The 22,553-nt window shown below is 44.0% G+C and overlaps 1 protein-coding gene across 1 annotated transcript; it reads right to left on the reverse strand.

Annotated features, from left to right (window-relative positions):
• Positions 1–269: 269 nt before the first annotated feature.
• On the reverse strand, positions 270–14,710 carry LOC124000660 (transcription factor SOX-30-like). The gene is made up of 5 exons (XM_046307208.1): positions 13,213–14,710; positions 12,848–13,087; positions 12,491–12,673; positions 1,101–1,518; positions 270–949 (listed from the first exon to the last, which is right to left on the reverse strand). Exons 1-5 carry the CDS (start codon positions 13,931–13,933, stop codon positions 598–600), a joined length of 1,914 nt encoding a protein of 637 aa, XP_046163164.1. The 5' UTR covers positions 13,934–14,710; the 3' UTR covers positions 270–597.
• Between the last annotated feature and the right edge of the window lie 7,843 nt (positions 14,711–22,553).

A 22,553-nucleotide genomic window follows, 5' to 3' on the forward strand; every position in this document is an offset into this window, starting at 1 on the left:
CAGAGGGCTCAGCGTCGAGCCACTGTGATGTGTTTTGTTCAGTTAGGACTTTCCCAACTATTGATATGTAACTATTTCCTAACAGATGGCAAAACAGGCAACTGTACCATAACCTAATTTACATTTGAGAAAAACACGTTGCATGCAAATGTATAAACAGTATATGTATTCATGTAATATATTATCAATATTGTGGGTAAAGTATTTGCTATAGTTGTGTAAAAAGTATAACTCATGATTAAATGACCACTCTGCAATGTATTATTGGTGCACTGTAATTTATTGGATTTCTATACAAAAATCAGTTGCAGTCTGTCTGCATAAAATCAGCAAAACACCCCTTTCTCCTTACAAACCAGGTATTTGTAGAACAAAAAGGCATAAATAGAACCCCTATCAAACACTTTAAAATACTTGACATTTAATTTTGTGCAGGGCAGTGGTCGATCGATTAAAACAGTATTAAATCGTTAAAAATACATTTCAGAATAACAGTAACAATTCATGTATTTTTGTATGTACAACAAAGTATTGATTCACTGAATCAACAAATAGTCCATCAGGGATTTTGCTAAAGGATGTCTCTTAGGTTTGATCCTAGAGAATTCTCATCACGCGCACATCTTCCTCGTCTTCCTCATTGGGGACTTGGACCTCCTGGACACTGGCAGAGTTGGTGAAGACGTTCTCCAGGGCACGTACGTCCAGAAGTGGGACCGAACCTAGGAGCTCAGAGGCAGTGGGGGCCTGCCCTTGACATCTCTGCCCGCTTTCTCCACTCTGCCGAAACGGGTAGTCTCTGTTGAGAAGGGAAAATGTGGACTCATGCTGATCGTAGTTGTCATCATAGGGGTAGCCCGGAGTAGCCATGGGAGTAGCCATGGGGTTTGAGAAATCCTGGGGTTGGAGAACTGGGTAGGAGTATGGGCTGTGTAGGTAAGGGTATGATCTGAAAAAAAATACAACAATCCCAGGATGATGGCATTTCAAATGACCATAATTACATTTTCACCACTAACCTTCACAATTATAAAACATCAAACAGCATACCTAAGTAGAACTTAAATGGTATTCAAGATGAAACAGCATTCATTGCTCACCCTGGAGGATAAAAATTGGGTCCAGGCATGAAGTAGGGCGGAGCAAAGGGGAAGCGAGGGGTGGGGAAGAGGCCCACTGGATGTGGCATGGGAGATGGAGGATACATGCGAGGGTGAGCCATGTTAGGGAGTGGCATTTGGAGACCTCTGGAGCTGGATGCCATGCTTGTTGAGGGCATCTCATTGGCAGAATTGTAGTAGGCCTGTTGCCTGCTGATTTTTCTGGGTTTGGGAGCTTCTTCAGGATTGCTGGCAGAGTGACTGGCTTCATGCTTGCGTTCTGCAGGCTTACCACCAGAGGTTGTTGGGTGGGGATGTGGGCAGGCAGTAGTCTGGAAGAATATGGAGACTGGGCTGGTAGTCTGAGAGGCATTTGGAGCTGCCGTTATAGCCACCTGGAGACCATGGTCATTAGAGCCTGGGGAAGACAAAACCATAATATTTACAGTATTGAGCTTCATACTACAATGTATTATTCTTACTGTTACAGCAACCAGATCATTCCACAAAAAATGTGACTTTTGCATCCCTTTGATATTTTATGTAGAAACTGTAAACCAATATTACATTTTAGAAGCATGTAATAATAAATGAACTGATTCAATAAATCAAATTTTTAATATCAATAAAGACTTGCTTAAGTGCGAAAATTCAGTATTTTGACATGTCCCTCCATGCACCTTCTGTGACTTCTAGGAAGATTAACCCACTTAAACACAAACATGTCTACGTTTTTAACATCATTGTAAAGCTGTAGTTATTTTGTTGCTTTGAAAAAGTAATTTCTGAAAATGATTATTTAATGTGATTAGTGAATAATTTACATATGTCCCTTATTTTAAGGTCAAACCTGTTACGTGAACTGAACTCTCATTTTAATATGGTGAAACTATTCCTTTAAACAAAATAAAACAAAAAAATCAAAAGAAAAATTGAACATCCAATAGTGAAATCATAGTGTAAAGGCAGGTGAGCGCGTGCTACACTTTTTGGCAATTTTCTGGTGTTGTGGTAGAAAACTGAGCAGGTCAAGCACACAGTATATTGTCCCACCCCACACACACACGAGGAGACCTTACCTGGCTTAACTTGTCTGTCCAGAGACGAAATCTCTCTAATCGTCACTCAACACTTAGGTTTACCTCCACTCACATCCTACCATACCCTTGTCTGTACATTATGCCTTGAATATATTCTACCACGGCCAGAAATCTGTTACTTTTATTCTCTGTCTCCAACGCACTTGACGGCCAGTTTTTATAGCCTTTAGCCATGCCCTTATCCTACTCCTCCTCTGTTCCTCTGGTGATGTAGAGGTTAACCCAGGCCCTGTAGCCCCTTGTTCCACTCCTATTCCCCAGGTGCTATCATTGGTTTCATGCATGTTAACATCAGAAGCCTCCTCCCTGTTTTATTCACTGTTTTAGCACACTCCGCCAACCTTGATGTCCGAGCCGTGTCTGAATCCTGGCTCAGGAAGGCCACCAAAAATTCTGACATTTCCACCCCCAACTACAACATTTCCCGCCAAGATAGAACTGCCAAAGGGTGTGGAGTTGCAATCTACTGCTGAGACAGCCTGCAGAGTTCTGTCATGCTATCCAGGTCTGTACCCAAAAGGTTTGAGTTTCTTCTTTAAAAAAAAATCCACCTTTTCAGAAATAATTATCTCACTGTTGCTGCTTTTTATAGACCCCCCTCAGCCCCCAGCTGTGCCCTGGACACCATATGTGAATTAATTGCCCCCCCACTTATCTTCAGAGATTGTACTGTTATGTAATCTAAACTGGGATATGCTTAACACCCTGGCCATCCTACAATCTAAGCTAGATGCCCTCAATCTCACACAAATTATCATGGAACCCACCAGGTACAACCATAAATCCATAAACACGGGCACCCTCAGATATCATCTTGACCAACCTGCCCTCTAAATACACCTCCGCTGTCTTCAACCAGGGTCTCAGCGATCACTGCCTCATTGCCGCGGTCAACAACCACCCCTCGGGCCTCCCGGGTGGCGCAGTGGTTAAGGGCGCTGTACTGCAGCCATCAGAGTACCTGGGATCGCGCCCAGGCTCTGTCGTAACCGGCCGCGACCGGGAGGTCCATGGGGTGACGCACAATTGGCCTAGCGTCGTCCGGGTTAGGGAGGGCTTGGTCGGTAGGGATGTCCTTGTCTCATCGCGCACCAGCGACTCCTGTGGCGGGCCGGGCGCAGTGCGTGCTAACCGAGGTTGCCAGGTAACACGGTGTACCCTCCGACACATTGGTGCGGCTGGCTTCCGGGTTGGATGCGCGCTGTGTTAAGAAGCAGTATGGCTGGTTGGGTTGTGTATCGGAGGACTTTCAACCTTCGTCTCTCCCGAGTCCGTACGGGAGTTGTAGCGATGAGACAAGATAGTAGCTATTACAACAATTGGATACCAACGAAATTGGGGAGAAAAAGGGGTAAAATGTACAATTTTTTTTTTTTTAAACAACCATCACTGACAAACGCTCCCTAAAAAATGTCAGTGAGCAGGCCTTTCTAAATCGACCTGGTCTGGATATCCTGGAAGGGTACTGACCTCATTCCGTCAGTAGAGGATGCCTGGTTATTCTTTAAAAATGCTTTCCTCCCCATCTTAAATTAGCATGCCCCATTCAAAGAATTGTTCACTCTAAACCTGACTGCCCTTGACCAGTACAAAAACATCCTGTGGCGACTGCATTAGCATCGAATAGCCCCTGCGATATGAAACTTCTTTTTTTTTTTACACCCATTTCTCTCCAATTTCATGGTATTCAATTGTTAGTAGTTACCATCTTGTCTCATCGCTACAACTCCCGTACGGGCTCGGGAGAGATGAAGGTCGAAAGCCATGCGTCCTCCGAAACACAACCCAACCAAGCCGCACTGCTTCTTAATACAGCGCGCATCCAACCCGGAAGCCAGCCGCACCAATGTGTCGGAGGAAACACTGTGCACCTGGCGACCTGGTTAGCGCGCCAAAGGAGTCGCTAGTGCGCGATGAGACAAGGATATCCCTACCGGCAAACCCTCCCTAACCCGGACGACACTAGGCCAATTGTGCGTCGCCCCACAGACCTCCCGGATGTGGCCAGCTGCGACAGAGCCTGGGCGCGAACTCAGAGAGTCTCTGGTGGCACAGCTAGCACTGCGATGCAGTACCCTAGACCACTGCGCCACCAGGGAGGCCGATATGCAGCTTTTCAGAGAAGTTATGAACCAATATACACAGGCAGTTTGAAAAAGCTAGCCTTTGCTTTCCTAACAGAAATGTGCATCCTGTAGCATAAACTCCAACAAGTTCTGGTACACTGTAAAGGCCATTGGAGAATAAGAGCACCTCCTCCCAGCTGCCCACTGCACTGAGGCTAGGAAACACTCACCACCGATAAATCTACGATAATCGATCATTTCAATAAGCATTTTTCTACGGCTGGCCATGCTTTCCACCTGGCTACCCCGGTCAACAGCTCTGCAAACCCCACAGCAACTTGCCCAAGCCTCCCCAAATCTCCTTCACCCAAATCCAGATGGCTGATGTTCTGAAAAATCTGGACCCCCACAAAATCAACTGGGCTAGACAATCTGGACCCTCTTTCTAAAATACTGTCGAAATTGTTGCAACCCCTATTACTAGCTTGTTCAACCTCTTTCGTATCGTCTGAGATCCCTAAAGATTGGAAAGGTGACACGTTCATCCCACTCTTCAAAGGGGGTGACACTCTGGACCCTAACTGGTACAGACCTATATCTATCCTACCCTGCCTTTCTAAAGTCTTCGAAAGCCATATTAATAACAAACAGATCACCGACCATTTCGAATTCCACCGTATCTTCTCCACTATGCGGAGTAGCCTAGTGGTATGCAGGGTAGCCTAGTGGTTAGAGCGTTGGACTAGTAACTGGAAGGTTACAAGGTACAAATCTGTCGTTCTGCCCCTGAACAGGCAGTTAACCCACTGTTCCTTGGCTGTCATTGAAAATAAGAATTTGTTCTGAACTGACTTGCCTGGTTAAATAAAGGTAAAATATATATATATATATTTTAAAATGCAATCTGGTATCCGAGCTGGTCATGGGTGCACCTCAGCCACGCTCAAGGTCCTAAACGATATCATAACTAGAGGTCGACCGATTATGATTTTTCAACGCTGATACCGATAATTGGAGGACCAAAAAAGCAGATACCAATTAAATCGGCTGATTTGTATTTACTTATTTGTAATAATGACAATTACAACAATACTGAATGAACACTTATTTTAACTTAATATAATACATCAATAAAATCAATTTAGCCTCAAATAAATAAATGTTCAATTTGGTTTAAATAAATAATGTAAAAACAAAGTGTTGGAGAAGAAAGTAAAAGTGCAATATGTGCCATGCTAGAAAGCTAATGTTTAAATTCCTTGCTTAGAACATGAGAACATATGAAAGCTGGAGGTTCCTTTTAACATGAGTCTTCAATATTCCCAGGTAAGAAGTTTTAGGTTGTAGTTACTTTAGGAATTATCGGACTATTTCTCTCTGTACCATTTGTATTTCAATAACCTTTGACTATTGGATGTTCTTATAGGCACTTTAGTATTGCCAGTGTAACAGTATAGCTTCAGTCACTCTCCTCGCTCCTACCTGGGCTCGAACCAGGAACACATCGCCAACAGCCACCCTGAAAGCAGCATTACCCATCGCTCCACAAAAGCCATGGCCCTTGCAGAGCAAGGGGAACAACCACTCCAAGTCTCAGAGTGAGTGACGTTTGAAACGCTATTAGCGCGCACCCCGCTAAATAGCTAGCCATTTCACATCGGTTACACCAGCCTAATCTTGAGGGTTGATAGGCTTGAAGTCAAACAGCTGCTGGCAAATGCACGAAAGTGCTGTTTGAATGAATGCTTACGAGCCTGCTGGTGCCTACCATCGCTCAGTCAGACTGCTCTATCAAATCATAGACTTAGTTATAACATGATAACACACAGAAATACAAGCCGTAGGTCATTATTATGGTCGAATCCGGAAACTATCATCTCGAAAACAAGACGTTTATTCTTTATGGCTGATTTAAGATAAAATTGTCAACCCTTGTTACTTTATTTGGCACTTAGCAATTTGTTTATTTAACCTCAAGATGGGAAAATTAAAATAAAGAAATAAAAAATAATTACATGCAATTTAGCAAACACAAATCCAAAGCGACTTACAGTCATGCGTGCATACAATTTACAAATGGGTGGCCCCAGCAGGACTCAAACCCACAACCCTTGGCTTTGCAAGAGCAATCCTCTACCGACTGAGCCACACAGGACCACTTTTTATGTAGCTGAACATGTGTTCTTTATGACAATGTTAATTAGGTGATATCAAAATAGAAGTATGTTTTCGTAGTCTATGTTAGTTGAATGGAGAAACTTCTGCACTTAAATGAGTGTGTGTGTGGTGAGGTATAGGCCAGCAGGGTGGGAAAATTAACACCATTTGGGAGAATTGTTTTTAGTTAGCCAAAGACCACATGTAAAGATATACACATACAGTACCAGTCAAAAGTTAGGACACGCCTACTCTTTCAAGAGTTTTTCTTAATTTTGACTATTTTCTACATTGTAGAATAATAGTGAAGACAAAAACTATGAAAAAACACATTATGGAATCAGGTCGTAACCAAAAGTGTTAAAACAAATCAAAACATTTTATATTTGAGATTCTTCAAAGTAGCCAACCTTTGCACACTCTTGGCATTCTCAACCAGCTTCACCTGGAATGCTTTTCCAACAGTCTTGAAGGAGTTCCCACATATGCAGAGCATTTGTTGGCTGCTTTCCCTTTCCCATTCTGCGGTCCAACTCATCCCAAACCATCTCAATTGAAGTCAGGCGATTGTGGAAGCCAGGTCATCTGATGCAGTACGCCATCACGCTCCTTCTTTGTCAAATAGCACTTACACAGCCTGGAGGTGTGTTGGGTCATTGTCCTAAAGAAATTATTGTCCCATTAAGCGCAAACCAGATGGGATGGCGTATCGCTGAATAATGCTGTGGTAGCCATGCTGGTTAAGTGGACCTTGAATTCTAAATAAATCAGATGGTGTCACCAGCAAAACACCCCCACATCTCCTCATTCATGCTTCACGGTGGGAACCACACATGTGAGATCATCCATTCACCTACTCTGCATCTCACATAGACACTGCGGTTGAAACCAAAAATCTCAAATTTGGAATCATCAGACCAAAGGACAGATTTTCACCGGTCTAATGTCCATTGCTCGTGTTTCTTCGCCCAAGCATGTCTGTTCTTATTGGTGTAATGAACTTCGTCTGTTGTTTGTAGAGAGTCAGACCGAAATGCAGCGTGTAGGTTACTCATGACTTTTAATGAAGAATAATGCGGTACATGAAATAACTGAAAATACAAAAACAACAAACGAGTGAAACTAATACAGCCTATCTGGTGACTAACACTAAGACAGGTACAATCACCCACGAAATACAACGCGCACTCAGGCTGCCTAAATACGGTTCCCAATCCGAGACAACGAGAATCAGCTGACTCCAATTAGGAATCGCCTCAGGCAGCCAAGCCTAACTAGACACACCCCTAATAATACACACTCCCAATTAATACAAACCCCAATATGAAATACAACATATAAACCCATGTCACACCCTGGCCTACCCAAACATATAACAAAAACACAAGATACAATGACCAAGGCGTGACAGAACCCCCCCCCCCTAAGGTGCGGACTCCGGGACGCACCTCAAGTGCATAGGGAGGGTCCGGGTGGGCGTCTGTCCATGGTGGCGGTTCTGGCTCGGGACGTGGACCCCACTCCATAAATGTCCTAGTTCCTCCCCTTCGCGTCCTAGGATAATCCACCTTCTCCGCCGACCATGGCCTAATAGTCCTCACCCTGATCCCCACATAACCGAGGGGCAGCTCGGGACCAAGGGGCAGCTCGGGACAGAGGGGCAGCTCGGGACAGAGGGGCAGCTCGGGACAGAGGGGCAGCTCGGGACAGAGGGGCAGCTCAGGACAGCAGGGCAGCTCAGGACAGAGGGGCAGCCCGGGACCGAAACAGCCCAGTACTGAGGGGAAGCCCGGTACTGAGAGGGAGCCCAGTACAGAGAGGAAGCCTAGTACTGAAAGGAAGCTCAGTACTGAGAGGAAGCTCAGGCAGGTAGTAGGCTCCGGTAAATCCTGGCTGGCTGGTGGACCTGGATGATTCAGGTTGTCTGGCCGATCTAGAAGATCTTGGCAGACTGGCACTTCTGGCGGATCCTGGCAGACTGGCACTTCTGGCGGATCCTGGCAGACTGGTGACGCTGGGCCGACTGGCGGCGCTGGGCAGACAGGAGACTCCGGCAGCGCAGGAGAGGAGAAAGGCTCTGGCTGAGCTGAACAGGCGGGAGACTCCAACAGTGCAGGAGAGGAGAAAAGCTCTGGTTGCGCTGAACAGGCGAGGCGCACTGGACGCGCTGGGCCGACTGGTAGCACTGGTGGCGCTGGACAGACAGGAGACTCCGGCAGCGCAAGAGAGGAGAAAGGCTCTGGCTGCGCTAAACAGGCGGGAGACTCCGATAGCGCAGGAGGGGAGAAAAGCACTGGCTGTGCTGAACAGGCGATGCGCACTGGACGCGCTGGGCCGACTGGTAGCACTGGTGGCGCTGGACAGACAGGAGACTCCGGCAGCGCAAGAGAGGAGAAAGGCTCTGGCTGCGCTAAACAGGCGGGAGACTCCGATAGCGCAGGAGTGGAGAAAAGCACTGGCTGTGCTGAACAGGCGATGCGCACTGGACGCGCTGGGCCGACTGGGAACACTGGTGGCGCTGGACAGACAGGAGACTCCCGGCAGCGCAAGAGAGGAGAAAGGCTCTGGCTGCGCTGAACAGGCTGGAGACTCCGATAGCACAGGAGGGGAGAAAAGCACTGGCTGTGCTGAACAGGCGATGCGCACTGGACGCGCTGGGCCGACTGGGAGCACTGGTGGCGCTGGACAGACAGGAGACTCCGGCAGCGCAAGAGAGGAGAAAGGCTCTGGCTGTGCTAAACAGGCGGGAGACTCCGATAGCGCAGGAGAAGAGAACAGCTCTGGTTGCGCTAAACAAGCGGGAGACTCCGGCAGCGCAGGAGGGGAGAAAAGCACTGGCTGCGCTGAACAGGCGAGGCGCACTGGAGGCCTGGTGCGTGGTGCTGGAACTGGTGGTACTGGCGCGAGGACACGCACAGGAAGCCTGGTGCGGGGAGCTGCTACCGGAGGACTGGTGTGTAGAGGTGGCTCTGGATAGACCGGACCGTGCAGGCACACTGGAGCTCTAGAGCACCGAGCCTGCCCAAGCTTACCTGGCTCGATGCCCACTCTAGCCCGGCCAATAGGAAGGGCTGGTATGTGTCGCAGCTGGCTCTGCACCCGCACTGGAAACACCATGCGCTCCATAGCATAACACGGTGCCTGCCCGGTCTCTCTAGCCCAACGGTGAGCACAGGGAGTATGCGCAGGTTTCCTACCTGGCATAACTATTCTCCCTTTTAGCCCCCCCAATATTTTTTGGGGGTGACTTTCCGGTTTCCAACCGCGTCGCCGTGCTGCCTCCTCATACATGCGGCTCTCCGCTTTAGCTGCCTCTATTTCCTCCTTGGGACGGCGATATTCTCCCGGCTGCTCCCAGGGTCCTTGACCGTCTAATTCCTCCTCCCATGTCCAAATCTCCAAATGATGCATTCTCTCCCATTGCAACTGCTCTTCACGATTAACAGGGAGAGTAGGCTCAGGTCTGTTTCCTGACTCTGCCACTCTCTCTCTGCGCTTTCCCCTGTTACCTTCAGTTTTCGCTCTGTATAGCAATGCTTTCCTTCTCGATTCCATACGTGTATAGCCCTCTTCGCATTGCTGTAGGGAATCCCAGGCGGGCTCCTGCACTCGCTCTGGGTCGGCCGCCCACATAGCGTCCTCCTTTAGATCCTGCCAGTTCACACGCTGCTCGGTCTGTGAATGGTGGTGGGTGATTCTGTAATGAACTTCGTTTGTTGTTTGTAGAGAGTCAGACCGAAATGCAGCGTGTAGGTTACTCATGACTTTTAATGAAGAATAATGCGGTACATGAAATAACTGAAAATACAAAAACAACAAACGAGTGAAACTAATACAGCCTATCTGGTGACTAACACTAAGACAGGTACAATCACCCACGAAATACAACGCGCACTCAGGCTGCCTAAATACGGTTCCCAATCCGAGACAACGAGAATCAGCTGACTCCAATTAGGAATCGCCTCAGGCAGCCAAGCCTAACTAGACACACCCCTAATAATACACACTCCCAATTAATACAAACCCCAATACGAAATACAACATATAAACCCATGTCACACCCTGGCCTACCCAAACATATAACAAAAACACAAGATACAATGACCAAGGCGTGACAATTGGTGTCTTTTAGTAGTGGTTTCTTTGCGGCAATTCACACAGTCTCCTCTGAACAGCTGATGTTGAGATGTGTCTATTACTTGAACTCTGGACAATTTATTTGGGCTGCAATTGGTAAATCTAATGAACTTATCCTCTGCAGCAGAGGTAACTCTGGGTCTTCCTTTCCTGTGGCAGTCCTCACGAGAGCCAGTTTTATCATAGTGCTTGATTTTTGCAACTGCACTTGAAGAACCTTTCAAAGTTCTTGAAATTTTCCGGATTGACTGACCTTCATGTCTTAAAGTAATGATTGACTGTCATTTCTCCTTGCTTATTTGAGCTGTTCTTGCCATAATATGGACTTGGTCTTTTACCAAATAGGGGTATCTTCTGTATACCACCCCTACCTTGGCACAACACAACTGAACGGCTAAAACGCATTTAGGAAAGAAATTCCACAAATTAACTTTTTTTTTTAGCAAGGCGCATCTGTTAATTGGAATGCATTCTAAGTGACTACCTCATGAAGCTGTTTGAGAGAATGCCAAGAGTGTGCAAAGCTGTCATTAAGGTAAAGGGTGGCTACTTTGAAGAATCTACAATCAAAAATATATTTAGATTTGTTTAACACTTTTTTGGTTACTACATTATTCCATAGTTTTGATGTCTTCACTATTATTCTACAATGTAGAAAATAATAGAAAAAAACTTGAATGAGTAGGTGTCCAAACTTTTGACGCGTACTAATTCACCCAACTTATTGTGGGAAGCTTGTGGAAGGCTACCCGACCCAAGTTACACAATTTAAAGGCAATGCTGCCAAATACTAATTGAGTGTAGATGTAAACTTCTGACCCACTGGGAATGTGATGAAAGAAATAAAAGCTGAAATAAGTCATTCTCTCTACTGCCATTCTGACATTTCGCATTCTTAAAATAAAGTGGTGATCCTAACTGACCTAAGACAGGGAATTCATTTTTACTAGGATTAAATGTCAGGAATTGTGAAAAACTGAGTTGAAATGTAGTTGGCTAAGGTGTATGTAAACTTCCGACTTCAACTGTATATACTTTTGTACCCGTTTCCTCCAGCATCTTCACAAGGTCCTTTGCTGTTGTTCTGGGACTGATTTGCACTTTCCGCATCAAAGTACGTTCATCGAAGAGAAAGAACGCGTCTCCTTCCTGAGCAGTATGACGACTGCATGGTCCCATGGTGTTTATACTTTCGTACTATTGTTTGTACAGATGAACGTGGTACCTTCAGGTGTTTGGAAATTTCTCTCAAGGATGAACCAGACTTGTGGAGGTCTACATTTTTTTTCTGAGGTCTTAACTGATTTCTTTTGATTTTCCCACAGAGTTTGAAGGTAGGCCTTGAAATACAGCCACAGGTACACCTCCAATTGATTCAAATTATGTCAATTAGCCTATCACAGAAGCTTCTAAAGCCATGACATAATTTTCTGGAATTTTCAAACTGTTTAAAGGCACAGTCAACTTAATGTATGTAAACTTCTGACCCACTGGAATTGTGATACAGTGAATTATAAGTGAAATAATTGTCTGTAAACAATTGTTAGAAAAATGACTTGTTTCATGCACAAAGTAAATGTCCTAACCGACATGCCAAAACTATAGTTTGTTAATTTACTCGTTTTTCAATTTGTGGAGTGGTTGAAAAACGAGTTAATGACACCAACCAAAGTGTATGTAAACTGTGTGTGTATGTGTATGTGTATATATATATATATATATATGAGCTCTGGAAGAGAGAATCGTAATGCTACAGTAGTGAAAACCATTCAACAATTGTTGTTTTACCATTACAAAACATGTGCATGTCTTTACTGTGATTTATCTTCATTATTTATATCCAGAAAAACAATGTGGCTGGTAAAAAATGTGAGTGGCTGGTAAAACTTGGGCATCCACCAGCCACCCTGATAGTGAGCTATTGCTTTACCTGTGGCCTGTGTGTATGGAACACAGGAGCTGGTGTTAGTATTGGCCATAGTCATCATGGTCATGGGATAAGACTCAGCCGCAGGTCCACTTGTCCCTGCAGAGCAGCAAGATGATTCAGGAGCAAAGGACATCACAGAAGGGTAGCACTTTCTTTTTCCAGGTCTGGGCTGATAGATCCAACCTGTGATGATTATGGGTGAAGATTGTGAACAAACACTTGAAAAGCAAGTAAAGGTCATAAGTGTCAGAGCTCTGAGTTTTGAAATATGATAAATATATGAGCCGATAATTATACTGTACATGTTTAAATTGACTTAAATGGTGTGAGTGAGTAGACAGCCTGCTCTTTGCTTACCTGGGAACTCCTGTCTGTGCTTGTCTTTGAGTTTACGTGCTTCAACATAGTAGGGCCTCTTCTCTTCCTCAGTAAGCTTGCTCCACTCTATTCCTAGCTGCACACTGATGTCTGCATTATTGGCTGTTGGGTTGGCCTTGGACAGGGCAGGCCTGTGGATTCTCGCCCAGACCATGAACGCATTCATAGGCCTCTTGATGTAGCCATTCCTGTCTATGCTCTGTGGTACTTCAAGATTTTCTAGAAGGAAATGTTTCACGTAAAGTTTTGGACTGTGCATGAAATCAATACGTGACAATGATGTGTTGAAAAGTATTAAAAACATTCAATCCGTATGTAAAAAGTAGGTAAGCTCTTAGTCATACCTGCTTCTGATGGTGGCATGGTGAGATTCATCCCTCTAGTCTTCACCTTTACTGGGGGTGGCGGAACATTCACATGAACAAGTGGTGGGTATGGAACTTTGCTGAGCGTTATGGCTTTACCATCCAATACTGTGAAGGTCATCCCATTTTCGTGGACAACATGGATCGGTTTGGAGAAGTCTATAGTGGGAGCCACAGGTGGACATCCTTGATGATGCGTTGTTGCAGGTTCTTGGTCAACTTTGACCTTGGCCTGACCTGGAGCAGTTGTGATGATCTCCTCCTTGATGACCAGCACTTGAGATGTCGTGGGATAATCAAATGTGGCTTTACTCTGTTTACTGGCTAATGATGATGCGCTCTCCTTTTCAAATGTAACTGTTCGACCTTGAATGGCTCCCTTGAGGTGTGTTGAACTTGTGGGCATTAGCTCTCCATCACCACCCCATTTATTATCAGCTTTAAAAATAACTTTAGGCCTAACCTGAACATCTCCAATAACACTATTTCCAGAACGTCCACTGCCTTTAGGCCTACCCACTGGTCTTTTTTGTTCTCCATCACCTCGATGCCTCTCTGTTGAAGATGTAGGTTCCTCGCGTTCACTTGCATTTTTCTTACTAGCTGGAGGCCCACTGTCATCTTCGTTTTGACTTGGTTCACTTTTCTTGAATGTCATTTGCGCTCTTCGCTTGGGATGCCTGTCCATTGTGGCAAACATTGGCACGTTAGCAGGCTAAACTTAAGAGAAACACTTATCGTGCCCGACCACAACCAACGAAACACCCCAGAGTCTTGTCCGTTGTTACGAGAAAGAAACGGTCATTGGAATGTTTGAGAACGATTTAAATTGTTGCGCGAGCAGCTTTGTTGCGAACCACAATTATCACGTGGGACCTGTCGTAATTGAAGTTCGTATGGCAATGAAAGGAACGCCACTATGTAACTTGTCACAACGATACACCCTCAAAGGACAATGGACAACGTGTCAACAATGCAAGCAAAACAAGTGTAGTTTCCCATTATCACAAGCATTTTGATGAATCCAGTCATAAATATCAGTTAGGCCTACCAGCCACTGTACTCAAATTAACCACTAGATGGCGACATTATACTAATAATACATTTAGCGAGATGGAAGTGAACATGCCATCTTTTATCGCTTTAATCTGCTTGTCAAATACATTTCATGCGGTCAACATGTATTATCAAGCTCCTGAACTGTAAATAGCGCCCGGGTGCCATTTATTTTGACATTTCTGATTGTGATTACATTTTAATGTGCACATTATCACTAAACACACGAGCTACATAACTCTATGTCAGAATTCAAAAGACTACCCCCTCCCTTAAACGTACCTTAATTGATAGGACAGACAACAAACACCCTTATGCACTCAAAAGCATTCTCAATTCATAGGGTATAGGCACGTAAACCTTAAATATGTTGGAATAGTGAAAAGACAAATTGGCTGAGGTGAACATCGGTGGGTCGTTCCACCAATTCGCTGCCTTTTGAGATGTGTAACTTTGTTTGGTTTCATCTAATTTTAACATTCTGTCATAAAGAGCACATGTACAAAATGAAAAAAAAAAAAACATGTTTTCCCATCTCAAAAGGTTAAAAAAAAAAGAAAAAAAGTGGCTATTAAAACTTATTGAATGATAATGCAAAATGTAGATTTCTGCCTAAATAAACATACCAAAAAGTAAATATTTTTCATGAGATGCCCATAAAAAATAACTAGAACTGCTGCATAGTTCTAGAAAGATCTGGGAAAAAAAACAGTTATACATTGCTGAGTTGTACTCACTTGTGAGGACACAAGCTCAAGTACAGTACAAATATTATGAAAATATGAAAGTATAAAAAGGCATTGATATTTTTTTCCCCCCTATTCAACAAAAGTGGGGGAATCGGGCTTGAAATTATTGAAATGCTGTCTAAATATAGAAACAATCAAATTGGAAACATCTTACCATAAGATTTCACCTTTCTTATAACTGTAAAATCAATATGATCATATTTAGTGACAGTACATATTTGTCCCTCTTTCATATAAATGACGACAGAGCATTTTCTGCCAAACCTCCTCTGAGCGATGCAGACACCATTAAAATTGCTGCAGACTCGTTACAACTTCAGCTTTACGCAGGAAATGGAAGTGCTTGTGTTGTTTTTTGTTAACACATTGTACCATGCCTATCTATGGGTAACAGAGTTGACCTGTTCAGTTTTCCACCACAAAACACCGGAAAATTGCCAAAAAGGGTCGAACCAGCTCACCTTTTAACAATATAATTTCACTATTAGATGTTCAATATTTCTTTAGAAAAAAATATTTCAAAAGGAATGTTTTCACCGTACTAAAATGAGAGTTCAGTTCACATAACAGGGTTGACCTTAAAATGAGGGACAGACGTAAATGAATCACTAATCACATGAAATAAAGAATACGTTTAAGAAATGACTTTGTCGAAGCAACAACATAAATAGGGCTTTACATTTATGGTGAGAACTTGGTTACATTTTACATTTAAGTCACAGAGGGCGCAAGGAGGGACTTGTCAAAATAGCGAGTTTTGGCACATTAGCAAGTCTTTATTCATATAAGAAATCTGATTTATTGAATTCTCCCTGTGGTTTGTATTAAAGGGCACTTAACTGAATGAAACATGCTTTTAAAATGCAATATTAGTGCACAAGTTCTACTTAAAATATCAAAGGGACACAAAAGGCACTCATTTTGTGGAACGACCCCAGTATCAAACTGGGCTGCATGGTTTCAAATCTGACAATGAGTTGTGTTTCGATGGCAACCTTGCAAGATCAGGCCTTATCTGTCTGTAATTATACAAAATACTGTCTGCAATTCAAAAAGGTGAAAGGATGCACACGTGCAATAATATTTGATGGCTGTATACAATAGAATTGCCCACCATGGAGAAGAAAGTGGAGACCCTTCCTTGTGTTGCTGGCGGCTCAGGAGGGAAGCTGTAGATGAGTCCCAGGGGACATCTGTTCCCCAGCTTCACTGACACACTTCAAGAGCTCCGCAGAGCAGAGCAGGGCTCATTAGAATACGGTCATGTCCTTAAACACACAACAGGCTTGGAGATTTATTTTCAAGATAAACATCTGCAAAGGTGCTCCAACTGTGCAAAGTCCCCCTTCCTCTTGTGAAAGCCTCTTCTATGGGCACTCTCATGTTCAGGTAAGGCCCCAGCCTCCTGTTCCCAGTGCCCACAGCAAAGTCACTCTTTTCTACTTAGTTGTGTTTGAGAGATAAGATATGTTATTTCAAGTAGTACGATAACTGAAAACTAATAAGATCTGTCCAAATTAGGTGGCAATTATACTTCAGTGACCTTGTTTAACCCTTTAACTGGCACACCAAGAAATACATATTTTTCATAAAAATGTATTTAGCCTTAATGTAAATTAATATTTTTTACTTTAACAAAACTGAAGCTCATTTATTGCATTTCTACACAATTAAAAAACTTTTAAAAACAATTTGGGGAACAGCAGAGACACATAAAATACTACTTCCGCCATTATTATTAAAATAGTACTTCAGCCATTATTACCTTGGCTGCTACAGCACCGGAATTAAAAACTCTAGTTTAGTTTCATGTAAAGTCAAAAAGCAGTTTCCTAGCCATGCCATCTACTACAGCCATCTTCCACCATTACAACCCCCTCCGAATCTCCTCTCTCATTGAACAGATACCAGTATTGCCCACCCAGTCAAGGTACATTGGATATCCTGTAAACCAGCCACAAAAGCATTAGTGAAGTCTGCCTTGCCTTGTCTCAGGATGGTAAATTGGTGGTTGAAGATATCCCTCTAGTGGTGTGGGGGCTGTGCTTTGGCAAAGTGGGTGGGGTTATATCCTGCCTGTTTGGCCCTGTCCGGGTGTATCATCGGATGGGGCCACAGCTTCTCCTGACCTCTCCTGTCTCAGCCCCCAGTATTTATGCTGCAGTAGTTTATGTGTCGAGGGCTAGGGTTAGTCTGTTATATCTGGAGTATCCAGTGTAGTCCTGTGTGAATTTAAGTATGCTCTCTCTAATTATCTCTTTCTTTCTCTCTTTCTCATTTTCTTTCTCTCTCTCGGAGGACCTGAGCCTCAGGACTACCTGACCTGATGACTCCTTGCTGTCCCCAGTCAGTCCACCTAGCCATGTTGCTGCTCCAGTTTCAACTGTTCTGCCTGCGGCTATGAAACCCTGACCTGTTCACCGGACGTGCTACCTGTCCCAGACCTGCTGTTTTCAACTCTCTAGAGACAGCAGGAGCGGTAGAGATACTCTAAACGATCGGCTATGAAAAGCCAACTGACATTTACGACTGAGGCGCTGACCTGTTGCACCCTCGACAACCACTGTGATTATTATTAATTGACCCTGCTGGTCATCTATGAACATTTGAACATCTTGGCCATGTTCTGTTATAATCTCCACCCAGCACAGCCATAAGAGGACTGGCCACCCCTCATAGCCTGGTTCCTCTCTAGGTTTCTTCCTAGGTTCTGGCCTTTCTAGGGAGTTTGTCCTAGCCACCGTGCTTCTACACCTGCATTGTTTGCTGTTTGGGGTTTCAGGCTGGGTTTCTGTACAGCACTTTGAGATATCAGCTGATGTAAGAAGGGCTTTATAAATACATTTTATTTGGTTTGAAAGTTGGAAGCACAGAATCACCTAGAATGTCATTGTATGCAGTAGCGCTTTTGATTTCCCTTCACTGTAACTAAAGGGCCTAGCCCAAACTATGAAAAACAGCACCAGACCATTATTCCTCCTCCACCAAACGTCACGGTTGGCACCATGCATTGGGGCAGCTTGTGTTCTCCTGGCATCTGCCAAACCCAGACTTGTCCGTCAGACTGCCAGATGGTGAAGAGTGATTCATCACTCCAAAGAACACGTTTTCACTGCTGCATGGTGATCTTAGGCCTGTGTGTGGCTGCTCTACCATGGAAACCCATTTCATGAAGCTCCCAATGAACAGTTATTGTGCTAATGTTGCTTCAAGAGGTAGTTTGTAAATCGGTAGTGAGTGTTGTAACCGAGGACAGAGCATTTTTACACATTATGTGCTTCAGCACTTTGCAGTCCCATTCTGTGAGCTTGTGTGGCCTACCACTTCCCAGCTGAGCCATTTTTGCTCCTAGACCTTTCCACTTCACAATAACAGCACTTACAGTTGACCGGGGCAGCTCTAGCAGGGCAGAAATGTGATGAACTGATTTGTTGGAAAGGTGGCATCCTATGACGGTGCCACGTTGAAAGTCACTGAGCTCGTCAGTAAGGCCATTCTACTGCTAATGTTTGTCTATAGAGATTGCATGGCGGTGTGCTCGATTTTATACATCTGTCAGGTTGTGTGTTTGAATCGCAACATGGACAACTTTTTAGCTAATTAGCTAATTCAGGTTTGTGTTACAACCTGAATTCAAACTGGATTTAAAATTAATAATTCACCCATATACACACAATACCCCATAATACCAAAGTGAAAACATGCTTTTAGAAAATGTTGCAAATGTACAGTTGTGGCCAAAAGTTTTGAGAATGACACATATTAATATTCACAAAGTTTGCTGCTTCAGTGTCTTCAGATATTTTTGTCAGGTGTTACTATGGAATACTGAAGTATAATTACAAGCATTTCATACGTGTCAAAGGCGTTTATTGACAATTACATGAAGTTGATGCAAAGAGTCAATATTTGCAGTGTTGACCCTTCTTTTTCAAGACCTCTGCAATCCGCCCTGGCATGCTGTCAATGAACTTCTGGGCCACATCCTGACTGATGGCAGCCCATTCTTGCATAATCAATGCTTGGAGTTTGTCAGAATTTGTGGATTTTTGTTTGTACACCCGCCTCTTGAAGATTGACCACAAGTTCTCAATGAGATTAAGGTCTGGGGAGTTTCCTGGCCATGGACCCAAAATATCAATGTTTTTTTCCCTGAACTAGTTAGTTATCACTTTTGCCTTATGGCAAGGTGCTCCATCATGCTGGAAAATGCATTGTTCATCACCAAACTGTTCCTGGATGGTTGGGAGAAGTTGCTCTCGGAGGATGTGTTGGTACCATTCTTTATTAATGGCTGTGTTCTTTGGCAAAATTGTGAGTGAGCCCACTCCCTTGGCTGAGAAACAACCCCACACATGAATGGTCTCAGGATGCTTTACTGTTGGCAAGACACAGGACTGATGGTAGCGCTCACCTTGTCTTCTCCGGACAAGCTTTTTTCCAGATGCCCCAAACAATCGGAAAGGGGATTCATCAGAGAAAATGACTTTACCCCAGTCCTCAGCAGTCCAATCCCTGTAGTCCAATCCCTTTTGCAGAATATCAGTCTGTCCCTGATGTTTTTCCCGGAGAGAAGTGGCTTCTTTGTTGCCCTTCTTGACACCAGGTCATCCTCAAAAGTCTTTGCCTCACTGTGCGTGCAGATGCACTCACACCTGCCTGCTGCCATTCCTGAGCAAGCTCTCTACTGTTGGTGCCCCGATCCCGCAGCTGAATCAACTTTAGCAGATGGTCCTGGCGCTTGCTGGACTTTCTTGGGCGCCCTGAAGCCTTCTTCACAACAATTGAACCGCTCTCCTTGAAGTTATTGATGATCCGATAAATGGTTGGTTTAGGTGCAATCTTACTGGCAGCAATATCCTTGCCTGTGAAGCCCTTTTTGCGCAAAGCAATGATGACGGCACGTGTTTCCTTGCAGGTAACCATGATTGACAGAAGAAGAACAATGATTTCAAGCACCATCCTCCTTTTGAAGCTTCCAGTCTGTTATTCAAACTCAATCAGCATGACAGAGTGATCTCCAACCTTGTCCTTGTCAATACTCACACCTGTGTTAATGAGAGAATTACTGACATGATGTCAGCTGGTCCTTTTGTGGCAGGGCTGAAATGCAGTGGAAATGTTTTTGGGGATTCAGTTCATTTGCATTGCAATTAATTACAATTCACTCTACGTAACATTCTGGAGTATGTGCAAATTGCCATCATACAGCAGACTTTGTGAAAATTAATATTTGTGTTATTCTCCAAACTTTTGGCCACGACTGTACTGTATTAAAAATTAAATACAGAAATGTTGCATTTACATGAGTAGTCACACCCCTGAGTCAATCAATACATGTTAGAATCACCTTTGGCAGCGTTTACAGCTGCTAGACTTCTAGGTAAGTAGTATCTAAGAGCTTTGCACACACCTGGATTGTACAATATTAGCACATTATTCTTAAAATAATTATTCAAGCTCTGTCACGTTGGTTGTTTATCCTTGCTAGACAGCCATTTTCAAGTCATGCTATAGATTTTCGTCAAAACTGTAACTAGGCCAATCAGGAACATTCAACGTCGTCTTGGTAAGCAACTCCATTGTATACCTGTCCTTGTGTTTTAGGATATTGTCTTGCTGAAAGGTGAATTTGTCTCACAGTGTCTGTTGGAAAGCAGAATGAACCAGGTTTTCCTCTAGGATTTTGCCTGTGGTTAGCTCTATTTAATTTATTTTTATGCTAAAAAAACTCCCTTGTCCTTGCCGATGATAAGCATACACATAACATGATGCAGCCACCACCATGCTTGAAAATATGAAGAGTGGTACTCAGTGATGTGTTGGATTAGCCCCAAACATAAAGTTTGCATTCAGGACAAAAATATAATTTCTTTCCACATCTTTTGCATTTGTACTTTAGTGAGTTATTGCAAACAGGATACATTGCAAACAGGATAAACTCAGTAACTGTTTTAAAGTGACCATTGGCGTCATGGTGAAATCCTATCCCCTCCTTCACTCTCTGGTTTAGCTATCCCCTCCTTCACACTCTGGTTTAGCTATCCCCTCCTTCACTCTCTGGTTTAGCTATCCCCTCCTTCACTCTGGTTTAGCTATCCCCTCCTTCACTCTCTGGTTTAGCTATCCCCTCCTTCACTCTCTGGTTTAGCCATCCCCTCCTTCACACTCTGGTTTAGCTATCCCCTCCTTCACTCTCTGGTTTAGCTATCCCCTCCTTCACGCACTGGTTTAGCCATCCCCTCCTTCACTCTGGTTTAGCTATCCCCTCCTTCACTCTCTGGTTTAGCTATCCCCTCCTTCACTCTCTGGTTTAGCTATCCCCTCCTTCACTCTCTGGTTTAGCTATCCCCTCCTTCACACTCTGGTTTAGCTATCCCCTCCTTCACACTCTGGTTTAGCTATCCCCTCCTTCACGCACTGGTTTAGCTATCCCCTCCTTCACGCACTGGTTTAGCCATCCCCTCCTTCACTCTGGTTTAGCTATCCCCTCCTTCACTCTCTGGTTTAGCTATCCCCTCCTTCACGCACTGGTTTAGCCATCCCCTCCTTCACTCTCTGGTTTAGCTATCCCCTCCACACTCTGGTTTAGCTATCCCCTCCTTCACTCTCTGGTTTAGCTATCCCCTCCACACTCTGGTTTAGCTATCCCCTCCTTCACTCTCTGGTTTAGCTATCCCCTCCTTCACGCTCTGGTTTAGCTAAGGAATAATCAGTGAAAATAATACTATACAAGCAAAGTGACTGTTGATGTTGCCATTTGGTTTGTCAAGGAGTATCACTAAGCAACAACAAAAAATTAAGATAACAAGATAGAAGCTTTGCGTGATAAATAAATGGCATTTTAATCATGATTTAATGAAGAGTTTATTGAAATACATAATATTGTTTAGTACAATCAAAACAATATGTACTGAAAAGTAAAGAAACTAGCTTATGAAAGAGCCGTTTTATCCATCTATTTTTCACATTTGCATAAACTAATAATGGTTTTAGTAACTCTCCCATTCATTCAACATGATGTAAATTAACACATTACAGTCAGTTTCATATTTGAATATGTAATATTATACAAACACTATGGAATAATCTTGAGTAATAAAATAAACATTTGGTCATTTGAAACAATGCCTCGGAGTATGACAGAAAGGTGTGTTCTTTTGCGTCTGTGTGCACAGCAGCAAATGGAGAAATCTCTCACACACACACACACACACACACACACACACACACACACACACACACACACACACACACACCCTTTGAAATAACCTTCACATTTGGGAGAGAGATGCAAGAAACACTGCTTTCAGCCTTCAGTGGAAGGGAGAGTGATGAGGGGTACCACTGGGCAGGTCAGAGGGACTCAGCCCAGGCCTTATCTCTCTCTCGGTCTGTCCCCACTCTCCCGTTAAGAGTGCTAGGCAGGGATGCAGACAGTTTCACTCAGCAAAGTCAATAGTACCCCCTCCCTTCTCCACAGTCCCATTAAACCCTTGTTCCCCATCACCACCA

Source organism: Oncorhynchus gorbuscha, linkage group LG16 (genome assembly GCF_021184085.1).
Source record: "Oncorhynchus gorbuscha isolate QuinsamMale2020 ecotype Even-year linkage group LG16, OgorEven_v1.0, whole genome shotgun sequence".
Taxonomy (NCBI): domain Eukaryota; kingdom Metazoa; phylum Chordata; class Actinopteri; order Salmoniformes; family Salmonidae; genus Oncorhynchus; species Oncorhynchus gorbuscha.

Excerpts from the sequence above, each read along its gene's own strand:
- LOC124000660 (XM_046307208.1), bottom strand. The coding sequence starts at position 13,933 with ATGTTTGCCACAATGGACAGGCATCCCAAGCGAAGAGCGCAAATGACA. Across the intron at positions 12,674-12,847 it reads GCACAGACAGGAGTTCCCAG|GTTGGATCTATCAGCCCAGA; the intron begins GTAAGCAAAGAG and ends TAATCATCACAG. Across the intron at positions 1,519-12,490 it reads TCCATACACACAGGCCACAG|GCTCTAATGACCATGGTCTC; the intron begins GTAAAGCAATAG and ends TGTCTTCCCCAG.